This window comes from Sinohyriopsis cumingii, chromosome 1 (genome assembly GCF_028554795.1).
Source record: "Sinohyriopsis cumingii isolate HCF-2022 chromosome 1, ASM2855479v2, whole genome shotgun sequence".
NCBI lineage: Eukaryota > Metazoa > Mollusca > Bivalvia > Unionida > Unionidae > Sinohyriopsis > Sinohyriopsis cumingii.
Window position 1 is genome coordinate 13,415,844 of NC_142961.1, and position 14,123 is coordinate 13,429,966.

The 14,123-nt window shown below is 36.0% G+C and overlaps 1 protein-coding gene across 1 annotated transcript in view; it reads right to left on the reverse strand.

Annotated features, from left to right (window-relative positions):
* Positions 1–6,181: 6,181 nt before the first annotated feature.
* LOC149806434 (E3 ubiquitin-protein ligase TRIM23-like) overlaps positions 6,182–14,123 on the reverse strand; it is a 46,605-nt gene continuing 38,663 nt past the window's right edge. The window contains exons 9-10 of the mRNA XM_089953224.1: positions 12,467–12,591; positions 6,182–8,579 (exon numbers count right to left, since the gene is read on the reverse strand). Coding sequence (XP_089809350.1) covers positions 8,400–8,579; positions 12,467–12,591 — 305 coding nt within the window. The 3' untranslated portion in view covers positions 6,182–8,399. The remainder of the gene's footprint in view (positions 8,580–12,466; positions 12,592–14,123) is intronic.

The window sequence follows — 14,123 nt, forward strand, 5'->3', positions numbered from 1 at the left end:
GTATCCTTTATTTTGGATAGTTTGTTAATTAATGAGATTCAATACCTGCAAACACTGCCTATCAAACCACAGATTTAAGTACCCACAAATGTTTTTCTATTTTTTTTAAAGAATCACACAAATGAGACCCATAAAAATAATGATACTACAGTTTATAGGGTTTTACAACCTATCAGCACAATCCTGGTTATACAATGCCGAGTAAGCACAGGTATAAAAACAAACAGAACAAAGATAAAGTCAAATCAAGGTAAAAACTTTACAATACAAACTCTGAGTGTGTGTGTGCATGTGTGTGTGTGTGTGAATTATATTTTTAATGCAGCTTTAACAATTTTAGTCATTATTGCCACAATGTCTACTGCAGAGGTCTCACTAGGATTTTAAAACTAGGGGTCCAGGACTCCCATTTTGGTAACAATAGGAATCCCACCAGCAAAACTTGTAGTCCCCTCCCAAAAAACCTTGCCGATTGAAAAAGGACTATTGGTTGCCATTGAGATTAATTTCTACATTCTTTACACCACTGACATAATAGCTCTTCTTTGTCCATCAGACTGAATTGTGTCAATCCAAGGAAAGTTTGTATTCCAAACTCTAAGCCAGGCATCACACACTTTCATACATTTGACTACTGTTCCATCCAAACTATGTCAAAGCAACTTTAGCAGTCTTCTGAATCTCATTAAAATCTTGATCAATTTTCTATTTAACCTCAAAATACCCAAATTTACGAATAGCATTTTGTCTAATTCTCAACACATCTTCATTTCAATGTCACGTGCACTACTTATTCAGCTACACTTGGAAATGAACACAATAATAAAAGCTAACCTTGTTTATTTGATATACTTATAAATGACAAAATGTACATCTCTGGGTCTTTCTGCATCTGAATTCAATCACTGTAAATATCTGCACATTCTCCCACCCAGCAGCCAGTCAAATTCTTTGAACTTGCTACCCAGCTATTGCATCATGTTCTTTTGATGTGCCCTTATAATGGCAACATGTACAACAGGGGGTCTTTCAGTCACTGAATTCTGTCATTGTAAATCTCAGCACAGCTAATTGATAAATACATTTTCCCACTAAGCAGGTGGCTGAAACAGGACTGGCAAGTCTTTGAATTTTTTCCACCCACTTATTACATGTGTAAGGAGGATTCCTGCCTAAGTGATTTTCTGCGTCCCAACTAAAAAATGTGCTTCCAAAAAAGCGTGATTAAGTGTTTCTGAAACCTTTGTGCTGTGTGGCAGTTTATACTGATGTCTAGCATTAGGGCATCATGCTAAAGACATTTAGCATCATGTCTCATCCAGTCATATTATCCTGACACCATGCAGACAGTCCTAACACAATCCTGACACCATGCAGACAGTCCTAACACAATCCTGACACCATGCAGACAGTCCTAACACAATCCTGACACCATGCAGACAGTCCTAACACAAACCTGTTAAGGATGAGTGCCAAGCCTGGCAACTGCTAGTACCATTTTTATAAGTATTTGGTATGACTCCACTGGGGTTAAAACCTGCAATCTTCTGCACCTGAGGTGGATGCTTTAACCACTCAGGCCACCAGAGTGGTGACAATACAAAATCTAATTCTTAATATAATGTGCACCCTTTTACAACATCCGTAACTTTCTCAGTTGGAACATCACTACAGGATGCATGCAGGCCATAACGTGCACTCTTTCACAACATCCTTAACTTTCTCAGTTGGAACGTCGCTACAGGATGCATGCAGGCCATAATGTGCACTCTTTTACAACATCCTTAACTTTCTCAGCTGGAACGTCACTACAGGATGCATGCAGGCCATAATATGCACTCTTTTACAACATCCTTCACTTCTCAGCTGGAACATCACTACAGGATGCATGCAGGCCATAATATGCACTCTTTTACAACATCCTTAACTTTCTCAGCTGGAACATAACTACAGGATGCATGCAGGCCATAATATGCACTCTTTCACAACATCCTTAACTTTCTCAGCTGGAACGTCACTACAGGATGCATGCAGGCCATAATATGCACTCTTTTACAACATCCTTAACTTTCTCAGCTGGAACGTCACTACAGGATGCATGCAGGCCATAATATGCACTCTTTTACAACATCCTTCACTTCTCAGCTGGAACATCACTACAGGATGCATGCAGGCCATAATGTGCACTCTTTTACAACATCCATAACTTTCTCAGTTGGAACATCACTACAGGATGCATGCAGGCCATGTGTACTCTTTTACAACATCTTTCACTTTCTCAGCTGGAACATCACTACAGGATGCATGCAGGCCATAATATGCACTCTTTTACAACATCCATAACTTTCTCAGTTGGAACATCACTACAGGATGCATGCAGGCCATAATGTGTACTCTTTTACAACATCCATAACTTTCTCAGTTGGAACATCACTACAGGATGCATGCAGGTTTCTCTTAATCAGCCTTTGGTAGGCAAAATGAAAACTCAGACTTGCATTTCCCACAATGTAATCACGTACATTTAATTATCATTTTGGCTTCTGATTGGATGCAGAGCAGATTTAAAGTCCGGTACAGATTGTCTGGTATTAATACCAAGATGATTTATACTTTGTTTTGCTGACCCTCATGTTAATTAACATAGTTTACCATTTACACTCTGTTCAAGTCGAGTACAACTGCAAACATGCAAAGAATGTAAAAAGTAATGTGATCTCTCTTTCTGCCTATTTTATGTACAGAAATGTATAAATCTTGAATCTGAATACTCCATTAGAAAAACCAAATGCAAATATTGGTGCCATATTATGACTCAATACACATAATATGAAATACATCATATATATATTGTTGCAGGTTATCTGTTAACTCAATATGCCATTTCATCATTGAAGATCAATAATTAATATTGGTACTTTGCAAGAATCTCATTTAAAATGCTATAAATGTATCTCAATTTAGTTATAAGACTTATAGTTCTTACACTATGTGATATTAGGTTAAATTTATGACTGTCACATTGAACAACTGTCGAGGTAGTACAATTTATAAAATCTAAATATACAAAGAAGAACCTTGTTAACTCTCACCTCCTTTATTTGGAGTACATGTACAATTCTCAAAATAATTTTTATGGTTATAAATTTTCATATTTTGCGGACAATGACATTTTGTTGTAGGCAGTTAAATTCATGGATCAGCAATGGGGGCTTTCTCTTTCTATGAAATGATCATTGTTTGATTTGGGAATGGGTTTTCTATTTCTATAAAAGGATAATTATTTGATTGGGGAAGGGCACCTTCTATTTCTATAAAAGGATCATAATTTGATTGGGGAAGGGCACCTTCTATTTCTATAAAAGGATCATAATTTGATTGGGGAAGGGCACCTTCTATTTCTATGAAAGGGTAATTATTTGATTGGGGAAGGGCACCTTCTATTTCTATAAAAGGATAATTATTTGATTGGGGAAGGGCACCTTCTATTTCTATAAAAGGATCATAATTTGATTGGGGATGGGCACCTTCTATTTCTATAAAAGGATCATAATTTGATTGGGGAAGGGCACCTTCTATTTCTATAAAAGGATAATTATTTGATTGGGGAAGGGCACCTTCTATTTCTATAAAAGGATAATTATTTGATTGGGGAAGGGCACCTTCTATTTCTATAAAAGGATAATTATTTGATTGGGGAAGGGCACCTTCTATTTCTATAAAAGGATAATTATTTGATTGGGGAAGGGCACCTTCTATTTCTATAAAAGGATAATTATTTGATTGGGGAAGGGCACCTTCTATTTCTATTAAAGGATAATTATTTGATTGGGGAAGGGCACCTTCTATTTCTATAAAAGGATAATTATTTGATTGGGGAAGGGCACCTTCTATTTCTATAAAAGGATAATTATTTGATTGGGGAAGGACACCTTCTATTTCTATTAAAGGATAATTATTTGATTGGGGAAGGACACCTTCTATTTCTATAAAAGGATCATAATTTGATTGGGGAAGGGCACCTTCTATTTCTATAAAAGGATAATTATTTGACTGGGGAAGGGCACCTTCTATTTCTATAAAAGGATCATAATTTGATTGGGGAAGGACACCTTCTATTTCTATAAAAGGATAATTATTTGATTGGGGAAGGGCACCTTCTATTTCTATAAAAGGATAATTATTTGATTGGGGAAGGGCACCTTCTATTTCTATTAAAGGATCATAATTTGCTTATTGAAGCAAAAGGCCTTGTTTTTAAAATGATTCACCATTTGATCTGAGAATTAAGTCTTCTACATCTAGAAAAGGATCATTGTTTTAATTGTGTAAGGGGCCCATCCATTTTTACAAAAGGATTAATATTGTTTGATTGGGGGAAGGGGGCTTTCTATTTCTACAAAATGATCATTGTTTGAATGGGTAAGGGGGTCTTCTGTTTCAACAAAAGGATTATTATTTGACTGGGCATGGGAAGCCTTCTATTTCTATAAAAGGATCATTGATTGTTGATTGTAGATGGGGAGCCTTCTATTTCTATAAAAGGATCATTGTTTTTTTTGTGGGGGTTGTCTTCTATTTCTAGGAAAGGATCATTATTTGATTGGGAAAATGGTTGTCTATTTTTATAAAAGGATCATTGTTTGTTGATTGTATATGGGGGTCTTCTATTCCTACAAAAGGATCATTGTTAAACAATGTAAGGAGTCATATTTCTACAAAAGGAACATTGTCTGACCATGTAAGCGGCCTTCTGTTTTTATTAAAGGATAATTGTTTATTTGATTAGGTATGGGTGCCTTCTATTTCTACAAAATGTCCATTGTTTTACCATGAAAGAGGGGTCTTCTATTTCTATGAATGGATCAGTGTTTGACCACATAAGGGCACCTTCTATTTCCACAAAAGGATCAGTGTTTGATTGGGTAACAGAGCCTTATATTTCCACAAATGGACCAGTGTTTGATTGGGTAAAGGGGTCTTCTATGTTATGAAAGGATCAGTGTTTGATTGGGTAAGGGAAACTTCTATTTTCACAAAAGGATCAGTGTTTGATTGGGTAGGGGGCCTTCTATTTCTACAAAAGGATCAGTGTTTGATTGGGTAAGGGGGCCTTTTATTTCTCCAAAAGGAACAGTGCTTGATTGGGTAAGAGGGCCTAATATTTCCATAAAATGACCAGTGTTTGATTGGGTAAGGGTGACTTCTATTTCCACAAAAGGATCAGTGTTTGACTGGGTAGGAGGCATACTATTTCCACAAAAGGATCAGTGTTTGACTGGGTAGGGCGCTTTCTATTTCCACAAAAGGATCAGTGTTTGACTGGGTAGGGGGCTTTCTATTTCCACAAAAGGATCAGTGTTTGACTGGGTAGGGGGCTTTCTATTTCCACAAAAAAATCAGTGTTTGACTGGGTAGGGGGCTTTCTATTTCCACAAAATGATCAGTTTTTGACTGGGTAGGGGGCTTTCTATTTCCACAAAAGGATCAATGTTTGACTGGGTAGGGGGCTTTCTATTTTTACAAAAGGATCAGTGTTTGATTAGGTAAGGGGACCTTCCATTTTCACAAAAGAATCATTGTTTGCTGGGTCTTTTAATTCATGGCTTACAGTAATCATGAAAACCAAAAACTTTAGTACTCAGTGAAAAATTGTGAATTCATGGTATAAATCTCTATTAACATGCAGATCTGATAATCTTAATCTGTTAATATGAATTCCCAATAATTTTTACCTGTTAATCTGAACTCCCAATAATTTTTACCTGTTAATCTGATTTCCACCTACCACAATGTTTTTTTATATTTAATCTTAGGCATCTGAGTAAACACAGGTTCAGTGTATAGGCATCTGAGTAAACGCAAGTTCAGTGTATAGGCATCGGAGTAAACACAGGTTCAGTGTATAGGCATCTGAGTGAACACAGGTTCAGTGTATAGGCATCTGAGTAAACGCAAGTTCAGTGTATAGGCATTGGAGTAAACACAGGTTCAGTGTATAGGCATCTGAGTGAACACAGGTTCAGTGTATAGGCATCTGAGTAAACACAGGTTCAGTGTATAGGCATCTGAGTGAACACAGGTTCAGTGTATAGGCATCTGAGTGAACACAGGTTCAGTGTATAGGCATCTGAGTAAACACAGGTTCAGTATATAGGCATAAAAGACAATAGCAAAGATGGATTTTTGATTATTTTTAATTCAGAGAGCAGCTGGACAAGATTTCATTTTACTAACATTAGTAAGGATTGTTCCATTTAAACATATATGAAAACCATAGAAGACATTAAAAAAACAAAAAAAACATATGCCATGGTACTCTGATAATTCAAAGAGTTCACATGAAACAGTATCAATGGGCAACTACTCCACACTGAAAGTACCTTCCATTAGTCCCATTTCATTGGAATGGTCCTAAAATTATGAAAGAATGTCTCACAGTTAAATAATTTGAACACAATAACATGGCAAGTACAACTCATGAAATCATCAAGAAACACACTATCAGCATGTGACATACCTATTTATCTGATTACTACAAACACCATAGACCCAAATATGTTCTGGTGTTGTGCGTTGGTAGATAGGAATCTAGGCTGTTTGTTTTGAGATCATGCATAGAACAAACAACAACAAAAAATACTGAAATGCTGGCACATTAAAAAATGGTAATGTCAGAGTCTGTTGTTTGAATGCAAGTTTACAAAAACCTCAACACCTATGAAAGACTTGTTCTTACTCTTGAATGATGCATCACAAATCTACAAAAAACTAATCTTGAGTACCATATATACTTGCTAATAAGTTCAACTGCAACTGCATAGACCCAGGTCTGCCATTACATAATGCATTGGCATATTTAGGTCTGTGCAGTTTGTTAGGAGTAACCAGTACAACAAAAACAACACAGACCCTGATCGGCAGGTGCATTATGCTACAGCAGATCAGGATCTTTGTTGTTTGCAGTTTTACTTGACTTATAAGTGAGTATGAATGGTAGTTACAAACTAATTCAAGCATAAAATCAAATTACTTACCAATAAACATAGGTTAAGTGGTCCACATAAAGTATACTGACTATTTTACACATTCCTGTTTAGTCAACTGACTATGTAAGAACTATATTTAATAAAAATGTAAAATATCTAAACCATGATTTTTTTTAGTAGTCTATACAACGTTTTACACCATACAATGAATGCTTGTGTTCGTATGTCTATGAATAAAATTTTCTAAAAATTCTTTAGGGATTGATAAAGACAATCCAATAACCGAAAGTAAACGGACAAAATGACATCATGTTTAGCTTTATTCCATTAGGTCATTTATTTTTTTAATATATTAATTTTGTTTCCTCAACAAATTAATTATTTTTATGCTTGTTAACACTTTTAAAACATACAGAATTTATATTTCTTAAGCTACAACCAAGCTTTTGGGTCAGTTGTGATTTTTTTTGGTTGGTTTGTAACTTTGCTATATCATCATTCTGACCCTGGTGCAATTCATTCCAGTCCAAATTTAAGAAGAGTTCAATCAAACAGCATGCTACAGTTAAACTACATGCTACCAAATAATCTTGCTTATAAGCCGAGTCCAACAGCAAATTACACTGACCCAAATCTGCTGTTACATTATTTGCCAACAAATCTGAGTTTATGAAATTTGTTAGAAGCAATACTTAGATCAAACAACACAGACTCTGACCTGCCAGAATATTATCTGATGGCAGATCAGGGTCTATGCTGTTTGCAGTAGGACTACACTCTATACAGTAATAATTATCTCTGGTTTGATTACTATGTGTTGATATGTTATAAGAGTAAGCAAGCATTTCCAAGTTTGGTGGTTTAAATATGCTGTGGTTATATTTGGTGCAATTTATAAATGGATGGATTTTAAAAAGTAAATTAAACTTCTAGGATATTTTTTCTATCTTGGTACAAATTTTACTGTCAATATACAAATTTAAACCATCATACATATATCTGCCATACAATGTAACACTTATATTAATTGCCTTTGAAATGAACTAGGATCCAATGCATCTGTACTATTCAATAACAAAACTGCAATATCATACAGTACTAATGTACACCCAGCAACTTTTTACAATATTTATCAATACATCCATAATGAACTGCATTGTACTGATCCATTAGAAATACATAACAACGAACAGGGTAGAGTTGGATCTGCTCTCATATAATGTATTAACTGGTTAGGGTCTACACTGTCTGTCTACATCAGAACTAGGCCTAACAGCCTGGTCAATGACTTGCACAAGTATTAATGCACCAACAGATCTGGGTACATGCTGTTCACACTTGTGTTCAGCTTATCCACAAAGTCAAAAAGGTAAAAATTATTGTCATTAACTACTGACATGTTCTTTTCATTCAGGCAAGCTCTGGAGCACCTGCTGCCACCATCTGCCTGGAAAGCCACTCTAATCCCTCATTAAGTCCAAAGCCTGTCTTGGCATCACATGCCTGAATATGCCAGCTTCTGTTACAACACAGCTTGAAAAGGCTGAACTGATCTGTCAAGTCCTCAATGCTGACACAAGGCTCTAAGTCCTATTCAGAAATAAAACAACCATACATGGACTATCTAAATAGTGTTCATTTGATATAATATTTATTAAACAAGCTGAATATTATTATTATGTAATGAGCTTAATTTCACTGAGTGGTCTACTCTGTTATTCAACACGTTTTATAAATTTCATCTAATATGAAAACAAGTCTATTTATCACATAATATTAAGTATTAATCAATGGAAGTGCTAAATGCTATGTCACAGTATCACGTACACTTTTCATGACATGATGTTATGATGCCTATAAAGGTGAATGTTAATGGGTAACTGCTTGATTATACATACTTGTGTAAGTCTCTTGTAATGAATGTCTCAATGCTCTTCAGAGACAATGCATGTCAATCTCTTAACACATGGGCGTTTATGCATGCTTGACTTAAGGATAAATATGCATGTTGTTAATAAGTCATTATATTTACGCTATGTACCTCTTGTAGTGTGGTGAGGATCCTTGAACCAAACCAGTGAGGGTTGAGGGATTCTGGGACTGAGGGGGTAAAGGTTCTGGAACTCAGGGGATATGGGTTCTTGGGCATTCTTGGACTGAGAGTGTGATTGTTTTGGGACATTCTGAGACTGAGAGTGTGATTGTTTTGGGACATTCTGAGACTGAAAGTGTGATTGTTTTGGGACATTTTGAGACTGAGAGTGTGATTGTTTTGGGACATTCTGAGACTGAGAGTGTGATTGTTCTGGGACATTCTTGGACTGAGAGTGTGATTGTTTTGGGACATTCTGAGACTGAGTGTGATTGTTTTGGGGCATTCTGAGACTGAGAGTGTGATTGTTGAGACTGAGAGTGTGATTGTTTTGGGACAGTCTAAGACTGAGAGGATGTGGGTTCTAAGACATACTAGGGACTGAGTAAGTGAGGGTTCAGGAACATTTTGATTATAATCTTTAAGACTGAAGAATTACTGGGCAGACATGAAGTAACCAAGTTTCATTACCCTAGCTTATCCACATTAAAGGAAAAGTACAGAAAAAAATTTCTTTTTAAAAGTTGGGTTTAAAACCTCGACTGTGATACACGAGATGCCATAAAACTTAACAGCATAGCATACCATGGTTCATCTTTTTACTTTAAACTGCTTTTACAATATAACAAAAGAAACCTTAACATATTTACCTGTTACTTCGACTTTGACAGACCTCAAATATGCAATGTAACTCGTCGTCAAATGACAATATGAGTATCTCAACCCTGCATATGGTATGTGGTACATGTTTAAGTGATGATATACATTTAAACCATGTTTCACCCTTCATCTCAAATGGCTTTTAAAATTATAGAGTAGCTTCTCGTGGGTCGGTGGTTCTTCCCTGGGTTTTCCAGGGTTCTTCCTCCACCAATTATATTGGCCACCATGTATAGTCTATCTTGTGCTGAAAATGGCATTAAACCCTAGAACAACAACAACAACAAAATTGTAGAGGAAAAGAAAGTATAAGAAATTTCCACACATAACACCATGACACTGAACTGACCTTGAGGAAAAGAATACCAATGTAGAATGTAGAATACCAATCATAACACATGCTAATGATGACATATAGTACACACATCCAATTTTGGACTGCCTGCTCAATATTGTGGACATGGACAAGGGGCTGTAGATTAAGTGTCCACTATGCATGGTGGATATCCACCCAGCCTAGTTAACATCCATTCAATCTATTGGAACTATGTCATGGATTTTATAGCATCTACAGTGGGTTTTATGGCATCTTTTATTGATTTTATTGCATTCAGTGTGAGTAAACACAAAAAAAACAGACAGAAGGAAGTAGTCCTGATGCAGTAAACCTTAGCATGGCAGGTGTCGTTTTCATACCTTTACCTGTACAAAATACATTATACAGCAGTAACATTGCCTGTGGTATTTTTCAGTGACCTAGCGAGAGATATGTACTGATGAATGTGTGTGTTGTAGAAAAATATACAAGGTTTAACATTTTTGGGATTTCCTCCCACCCATGTCCTTGACAGAGCATACATCAGAAAAATTGCCTAGCTAAAATGTCTGTCCCAGATGACTGACTACCTGAAAACATAAACATGATGCAATTTACGTACTGTTCTGCATCAAGCAGTAACCTCTATGTTCTTCCTCAATAAGTGATATTTCCTAAAAGAGCTTGTTGTGCTGGATATCAATTTGTCAGAGTTTTCCTTTAATTTCCATACTATTTCCAGTGTAATGGACAGACAGAGAAAAATGCAGAAACTATATGCCTTGTTTTGCTTTGAAAAGACAAGGAACAAAAAGGAATGTTCATGTTTAAAGGACCTAGATTATCTTTAATTTACTATCTGAATGATTTGGGTTAGAGATTACACAGCTAGGCCTTCCTTCTGTTGAGCGTCTCTCAGAAGAGTGTAAGCTCAGCATGACCACTGTTAGTTCCTGAACTTCAGAGTAAATTATTTTAAAAAAATGAAGCATCACCTTTTTGGGTTTTTTTTGGTGACATTTTAAAATTTTATGAGCGCAGTTAGAAAACACTATTGCCTGCACTGTGAAAATTAAAAAATCTATTTTAACAACTGGCACACTGAGTGTAACTTGAGCTAATCAAATTCACTTTCTGAGCACACAGTGAATTTTTGTATCATTCAGACAGCAGTAGAGATAAAAATTTGTAACACCAATCCAAGTAGATGTAAGACATATTTTTTGTTGTTGTGAGAGCTGTCTACCATTCCCGCCTTCAGCAGTGCCATGGTGTAGAACTACTGACCCGTAAAGTAGTAACAAGACACCAGATATGGATGGTATTAAGTTCCAAGTAAATCAGGATTTTCTAAGTAGGATTGGAGGTTGGATTTAGTTCCAAGTAAATCAGGATTTTCTATGTAGGATTGGGGGTTGGATTTAGCAGCTACTCCCCTCTCCTAAGACATGTTAAAAAACAATGTGTGCTCTGTATTGGATCTTTTTTTAGAAGTATGACCAAAAGGTGTGCTCAAGCGTGTGTGCATATGAATGTATGTATGTATGTATGTATGTATGTAATGTATGTATGTATGGATGGATGGATGGACCGATGGATGGATGCATTTATGTATTTGGGTCAATGACACACCAGCACATTCCTGGCTATATAGTGCTGAATAAGTATAGGCATCCCAAGAAAGACTTATAAAAAACAATGCTACTGGCAAAAAATTATTTTACATCCTTAAAATACAAAATAAAACTTTTAATATCAACCACACAGGTTGAATATATTATATCACTGATGGTTCTAAAAAACACAAAGTTTAAATATTTCAATGATAGGGTCTGCATAGTATCTTGTACCTATTGGGTCAGAGATAACAGCCAGCATGTGAAATTTTTAAGAAAGACTTTATACAATGCTGGCCAGAAAGTTTAAAAAAATCTTTTTATAATTTTATGAGAATTTCTGAAGTCAAATTTCCTTTAATATCCTTGAGAAAAGGAGGCATGAAAAAGGAACCTTCTTATCAGATACAATGGAAACATCATGTGAGTAACAATGAAAAGTTTCAGTCATATCACTATGATGTCTGCAGTGTGGCAGCTAATAGTGATGTCTAGCACTCAGGCATCATGCTGCAGACATGTAGCATCATGTCCCACCCAGTCACATTATCCTGAAACCAGGCTGATCAGTCCTAACACTAACCTCTTCACGCTAAACACCAAGCAAGGCAGCTGTTAGTACCATTTTTTATAAGTGTTTTGTATAACTTGGCTAGGATTCAAAACTGCGACCTCCCCCATCCAAGGCAGATGCTCTAACCACTTAGGCCACCTAAGTGGTCTGTAATTTCAATGACAATACATAATCTTTTCTACAGTAACATTTAAGTGACATAAAGAGAACTAAAAGTACCTGTTTATTTGCCAAAACCAGCAAAGATGCCTCCTTCAACTCTTTCTCCTGAGTTAACTTGACCAGTTCCCCATATGACTCTTGTAGTCGGTCCTTGTTGTAACAGTCCACCACAAATATCACAGCTACAAAGGACAAAGGTTTAATAAATGCATCTATTAAGAACTTTCCAAATATATTTCTGTACAGATAACATGTCTAACTGCAAACAATGTAGGGTCCACCTTGGACTCAAATTTCTGATAAAGGGACTTTCTTTCTGGGAAAATAGGGAGAAGTAATTGTAGACTGGTAAAAAATTTAGAATGTTAATACTCATTAAACTTCAAAAACATATTACTTTCTTTTTAGTTTGATTTATTAAAAAGAATCCCTAGATGGGACTGACAGTCTACTGGCTGAAAAGAATTTCTAGGAATTCAAAATAAGACCATTTCTTCCTTTTAACTGTTGAGTGCTGAAACCATTCCTGATACCACATCTTCTGCGATAACAAAATTTTTCCTCATCTTTGAGCAGAAGCTGTAACAAGATTCTCAATGAGGCCATTGAGGAAGCCATATTGGAATATCATATCAGCACCATTGTCAATTGGTACCAAACAGACACCATAAGAAGTCTTCTGGTAAAAACATATCAATACGATGTTCCATTCAGAATAAATAGTTGTGAAAGGTTTTCAAGAGTACTGCTATGGCAGCCATTATAGATGACATTCAGACACTGCAGAAAGTCTTTTAGTGAAAACCTCATGTTGATAATGCTCATCTATTCAGGAGAAGTAGTGATTACAGAGCTGTAGTAGTGGCCATATTGGATGTCAGAGTGGCACCCATTTCATACAGGACCACTGATACCATGGGATGCCTGTGAATCTAAAATCTGACAGCAATCCTGCAAGTAGTTCAGCAGAAGTGACAAACTTGTGCTAATGGCTGAACAGACAACAAACCATTCAGTAGGCCCTTTTGGTCTATGACCAGTAGAACTAAAAATAAGGTCATACACATGCCATTATATGCAACAAACATCAGGTTTCATGTGCACAATTTCTGCATGAATCTCATAGATTGATATGTAAATGCTGACATTAAACTGACACAAAAGTTAAGAAAATTGTAAGACGGCAAAGTCAACTTCGCTTTTTTCTGGCAGAATGGTAGGTGACTATTTTGCCCAAATTGCCACATAAGATGGGCACTGCAGTGTAAACCCAGATCTTCAACTGCACAATGCACCATCTATGAACTATGCTGCTTGCATGTGAACAAGATATTTTCATTTGCACCAGATATGGAAAAAAGTTTCATGAGATAAATCTTCTTTCATAAAAATGAACTGTTCCTCTTGCTGATCTATTTGGAACCATCATAAAAGCTGCATCAAGAACTGATTCTACCTTGAACACGTTTTTAATTGTACCAACTTTGTCCTCATTTAGTGATTTTCATCTTTGTTTAATAGTTGATAATAGTTTCAGGATCAACATCACGGTCATAACATTTCCTTGTAACTGGAAAAGAAAACTTGGCATCTAAATGCTATTTATATCCATTTGATAAGGGCACCATAAATTATTGGACCATGTGAAATGAATACAAAAGTACAAAAAAAACCCAAAATTTGACGATATATGGAAATGTCTGCAAAAATCCAT